Source organism: Cannabis sativa, chromosome 4 (genome assembly GCF_029168945.1).
Source record: "Cannabis sativa cultivar Pink pepper isolate KNU-18-1 chromosome 4, ASM2916894v1, whole genome shotgun sequence".
Classification (NCBI taxonomy): domain Eukaryota; kingdom Viridiplantae; phylum Streptophyta; class Magnoliopsida; order Rosales; family Cannabaceae; genus Cannabis; species Cannabis sativa.
In genome coordinates this window covers 7,395,884-7,401,883 of record NC_083604.1, presented here as the reverse complement: position 1 = coordinate 7,401,883, position 6,000 = coordinate 7,395,884, and the positions used below count along the sequence as shown (strand labels likewise).

At 37.9% G+C, this 6,000-nt stretch overlaps 1 protein-coding gene across 1 annotated transcript; it reads left to right on the top strand.

The window, feature by feature from the left end:
• Positions 1-1,025: 1,025 nt before the first annotated feature.
• LOC115714565 (probable carboxylesterase 11) lies at positions 1,026-3,513 on the top strand. Its single transcript, XM_030643302.2, has 2 exons — positions 1,026-1,910; positions 2,668-3,513. The coding sequence occupies exons 1-2, from the start codon at positions 1,234-1,236 to the stop codon at positions 3,203-3,205; spliced, it is 1,215 nt and encodes a 404-aa protein (XP_030499162.2). The 5' UTR covers positions 1,026-1,233; the 3' UTR covers positions 3,206-3,513.
• The last annotated feature ends 2,487 nt before the right edge of the window (positions 3,514-6,000 follow it).

Here is a 6,000-nt window from a genome sequence, read left to right as displayed (position 1 = left end):
CCATGCACTCTTCACTTGTAAATATGCCAAGAAGGTTTGGACATACTCAAAGCTTACCTTTGACTAGCATGCTTGTTCTTTAATTAAAAGAGGTGATTACTTGCTGCATCTTCATTCAATTCATTCCAAATCTGAAATGGAACAAATATTTTGTATGCTTTGGTCGATTTGGAGTGAAAGGAACAAAGTTGTGCATGGACAAAGACCAAAACCAGCAAGAGATTTAGCCTCATATGCCTACACCTACTGCCAAAATTTTCTTGTTGCTACCACAAAATACCATCCTGAAGCTTCTCAAGCCTAAACGCAGCCCCCTCCCCAAGTTGTCCCTGCCCCAGCTCCATGGAAGCCGCCGCTTGGTGATGGTTTTAAATTAAATGTCGACGCCGCTGTGGATGTCAATAACAATGTGCTTGGAGTTGGTGCTTTAATTCGTGACTCAAATCGATGTGTTAAGGCTGCTCTTTCAATGCCAGCAATTGGGAATTTTTCTTCCCATAAAATGGAGGCAAAAACACTTTTCTATAGCCTTAATTATTGGACATTACAACACGATCTACCGGTTTCACACATTGAGACTGATGTACTTATAGTTGTTAATGCATTGAAAGCTCCCTTCAATTCAATTTCTACTATTCATGATCTGATTGTTAATGTTTCTTGTCTTTTGTCGTTTTTCCTTAATATAACTATTTTTCACGTCAAGCGTACAGCTAATATGGCTGCCCATGACTTGGCTAAGTTTGCGTTAGGGGTGGATGAAACTTATTATTGGTTAGAGACTATCCATCCGTTTATATACTTTGTTATTGTCCTCTTTCATTAAAAAAAAAAAATGATAGAAATCCTATTTTAATTAGCAATAGTAACAACAAAAGCATGTGGTGCACGTGAGAGATGCAATGCCAGGTCAGCAACGACAAAAGACAGACGCAGCAGCTGTAGTTGGTACGGTATGGTAAAACATTCAGTATGATGTGACGTGGCAGCACGCTCATACCAATTGAAAGTCCATAGTTGAACCGCTAGACAGCGAAGCACCGGAACATTTTTTGGATCGAAGCTTCCCAATAACTCCAACTGATGAGACCACCGTCTCTACCTGACGCCGTCTTTTCCCAAATCCTAAATTGAATTGAACCAGTCATTCTTCTCATTCCTCTTCTCCACCGCTCCAATTCAATTCGAAACCCTAGAAAAAAAACTGTTTTGATCTCCTCGATCAAACCAGCCATGCCCACTCTCACCGTCAAGATCTACAGCTTGTATTACAAGCTCTGCCTCAAGCAACTACTTCACAAATTATCATCTTCTCAACTCGAAGGCTCCGGATCCGGATCCAATTCCGACCCATTTGGAATCATCTCCAGACCCGGAGACCCCATTGTTCAGGCTAACCCTTCTTTCCAAAACGGCGTCGCTAGTAAAGACATCCATGTCGATCCCTTATCTTCTCTTTCTATTCGAATCTTCCTCCCCGATTCCGTCTTAGGGGTTTCTGATTCTTCAGATAAGAGTCGCAGCAGCAGCTGTGATGATGGTGTTGCTTACGGTGGTTATTCTCCTCCTCAGTCGTTGTCTCGGTGCCGGAAACTCCCGGTGATGTTGCAATTTCACGGTGGGGGGTTCGTCAGTGGGAGCAACGCGTCGCCGGAGAATGACACCTTTTGTCGGCGGATGGCTAAGCTTTGTGATGTGATTGTTGTGGCCGTGGGTTATAGGCTAGCGCCGGAGAGTCGGTTTCCTGCGGCCTTTGAGGATGGGATTAAGGTTTTGAATTGGCTTGGGAAGCAGGCGAACTTGGCTTCTCTTCGTAATGTGAGACACGTCCGTGCTAATCGTCGAATTTTTGATAGCTTTGGGGAGGCCATGGCGGAGCCTTGGTTGGCTGCTCACGGTGATCCATCGAGGTATATCTTCCTAAACTCATTCATGAAAATGTCTTAATACTGATACTTTGTTACCTTTGATTTTTGCTTTTAAGTTTGCTCATATATGTTGAAGCATACCCTCAATGTGCTAGAAATAGAGATAAATATTTGTTCTTTTTTAGAAATCGTTGGAAAATTTACATTTTTATCCACATAATGTCGAACTACCACCATAATCAATTGTAGAACATGGTTTAAAGTTTGGATTCTCAGAACCTTAGATTAGCGAATTACTACTACACAAGATTGTCATAAAAATTGTAGATAACCTTTAGCCTATGAATATGTACGGACTTGTAAAAGCACAAATGTATGGATTGTATTTTTAGCTTCTTATGAAAATCTTCTACCAATTTTTTGACATTTGGTCTTCATTTCTAGTTTGCTTGTTTATTTATTTTAAGCAAATTACATTGCTTTGTGTGTAAATGCAAATCAGGGTTTGTGTTTAACCTGAATTTTTTAAAATGTTTTGATCCTATACTTCTCACAGAAACATGTCGATTGTAAAGCATTGATTTAGAATCAGGATTTTAAGAGCTTGCTTAGATCAAACTCATTCCTTATTTTAAGAGCTTGCTTAGATCAAACTCATTCCTTTTCGAATGGAAACTAACCAGGTGTTTGGTTTGGCCTACTCATTTATTGTCCCTATTTAGTGTAATGCTTCTAGTTTTAGCAGTAGTTTTGCTCTAGTTTGTGTGATATGTAACACTCTTGTTATCAATTATGACAGATGTGTACTACTTGGGGTGAGTTCTGGTGCGAACATAGCAGACTACGTAGCTCGAAAAGCCGTCATGACTGGGAAGCTTTTGGATCCCATTAAGGTTGTAGCACAAGTCCTAATGTACCCTTTCTTCACTGGAAATGTTCCCACAATGTCCGAAATCAAATTTTCAAATTCTTATTTGTACGACAAGGCTATGTGCTCTATGGCCTGGAAGCTGTTTTTACCCAAGAAAGAGTTCAACCTTGACCACCCTGCAGCCAACCCCCTAGTTTCCAGGAGAGAGTTGAATCTGAAACACATGACCCCAACGCTCACAGTGGTCGCCGAGCACGACTTGATGCGTGATCGCGCCACTGCTTACTCAGAGGAACTGCGGAGAGCTAACGTGGATGCACCAGTACTTGAGTACAAGGACGCTGTGCATGATTTTGCCACTCTTGAAGTGCTCCTCCACACACCTCAGGCCATGGCTTGTGCTGATGATATTGCTATTTGGATCAAAAAGTATATCTCACTTAGAGGCCATGAGTTTTCTTATTGATTTTTCTTCTTCTTATTATTATTATTATTTTATTGGAAACGAGAGAAATTCACAGGATTGAAGAAGCATGTTTGCGGAGATTCAGCATTAGGAAAGGACATTTTTGTGAATATAGCATGTTCCTTCAATTTGGTGAGGTTTTTATTAGGGAGTTTTTTTTTTTTTGACATTCTATCGTGTATAGCTTGGGGTTCTTGTCTATGAATAGGACCCTTTGTAAATCAACATCCAGCCTATATATTCTTTCATTTTCTTCCTTTTATGAGATATTATAATCATATATACAAATTAACATTAATTTCGGCTCACATCTATATATATAAATAATGTATTTGTATACATTCTTGCAAATAATATTCTGAAATAAAAAGAATCTCATCTACTCCAGATAAAATCATTTGTCCCTTACAAATCCAAAGCGACAACGACTACATTCTAAGTTCTAACCCCTCACTCTTATCTTTAATAATAAATTTGCTGGGATTTCGTTGATATTGATCAATAATAGTCAAACTAATAACTATAATAATTGTGGATAAGAAAAGCGACACTGAACATGAAACGGCATTAAAGAGAGAAAACGACAACAATGTCAAACATCGATGCGTGGGGTATGCGACTGCGTTGTGTGATGGTAATGGGACATAAATTTTTTAATTTTTTTTTTTTTTAATTTTTAATAATGATTTGTACTCATGTCAAATTACATGTAAAGAATAGAGATATAGATAAGAAAATGGACATTTCTACAAAAGAGTAAGGAGAGCTAATTATATCTGATAAAGATGACTCCTATTTAAAAATTATAATACATTAATGAATAATATGTTTTGATATATACTTTATGTGCATAAATTACAAAAGAGTAACATTGTTTAGGTGTAAAAATTTAAGAACTTATCAATATAAATTGTAGCAGAGTATATTGAATACAACAATCTCATCAATCTATAAAAAAGTTATAGACTAAAAGAGAGAAATTTTTTATTTATAGAGAGGAGATTACATAAAGAACAAGTAAAAAGTTAGTTAACTAAAACAGTTAACTGTTATAGTTAAAAAACAGTTAGAGAATAAAAGCAAACTAATTAATACTATAAGAGACATTATTTATATTATCCCCCTCAAATGAAAGAGCATATTACACTCAATTTGGATTTCAAATAGTTGAATTGATCTTTGGACAAAGCCCTTGTAAGTATATCTGTAGTTTGGTCAATGGAGGGAACATATCAAACCTCCAACTCTCCTGCAAGCAATTGATCTCGAACAAAATAGAGATCTATCTCTATGTGTTTCGAGTGAGCACGAAAAACAGGGTTCGCTGCAAGAGAGACAGGTCCTTGATTGTCCACCCAAATTATTGGTATAGCTGGCAAAGACACTTTGTGTTCAGATAGTATTGATAACAACCACTTTATTTCAGCTGTTGTATTGGCCAAAGAACGAAACTCACTTTATGTGCTGCTTCGAGCAACAACATGCTGCTTTTTGACAGACCAGGAAATGAGATTTCCTCCAAGGAATATGGCATGCCCCCCAGTTGCTCTCCTATCATCAGGGCAGCTAGCCCAATAAACATCAAATTACCCATGAATTCAAAGTCTGAGGCACAGTTTGATGTGTAATTCCTCATGAATTGTCTTTTTCAAGTATTTAAACAGCCATTTGCAAGCCTCCCAATGCACAATTGTTGGTGCATGAATAAACTAACTTAGTTTATTGACAATAAAGGCAACATCAGGTCTATTAAGTGTTAGGTATTACAAGGCTCCCAATGTACTTCTGTATAGGGTTGGATCTGAGAAGGATTCACCATTGGTTAAAGACAAAACATGAGCAGAGCTTGTAGGACTTGGACTAGGCTTTACTCCTTCCATACGAACCTTGACAAGTAAGTCTAAAATGTACTTAGGCTGTGATAAGTACATACCAGTTGAGTTTCTTATTATTTCAACCCCAAGGAAATAATGAAGAGCTCCAAATCTTTGAGAGAAAATTCTTTGTTGAGAACAGAGATTCGTTGGGAGATTAGGCTTTTGTTAGGACCTGCCACAAGTATGTCATCTACATAAACAAGTAGAATGACTAAATTTGGACCATCTCCATAGACAAACAGGGAGTTATCAATTTGAGGTACCTTAAAGCCTTTACTGATTAGGGCGTTTTTGAGTTTATCATTCTGAGCTCTTGGTGCTTGCTTCAGCCCATAGATTGCTTTGTGTAGTTTACACACATGATTTGGCTTTGTTAGATCCTCAAACCCAGGTGGTTACTACATTAAAGATTTTCATTGAGAAAGGCCTTTGAGACATCAAGTTGTGTAACTTGCTAGCTGTAAGAAACAACTAAAGTGAGAATAATTCGAACAGTTGTTGGTTTCACAATAGAGCTAAATGTTTCAGAGTAATTGATCCCTGATGTTTGATGATATCCTTTGGCTACAACCCTTAATTTGCACCTATCAATGATACCATCAGCTTTGAGTTTCACCTTGTGAACACATTTGTTACCAACTATATGCATGCTTGGGTGACATGGAACCAAAGTTCATATGTTATTTTTGAGTAAAGCTTCATTTTCCATGCTCATTGATGCATTCCATTTGGGGTCAGCAAGTGCCTACTTAAGAGATTTTAGTTCAGTAGGTAGAAGTGATTCAGGAAGAGGGTGATAAGTAGTTGTGTAGGCTTTTGGTTTGTGGATTCCACCTTTAAATTTAGTTTTCATATGATGTTGGTTTGTTATATGTGGTTTAGTGGTAGTGGGAAGTAGTGGGGGAGGAGAAGGCATAT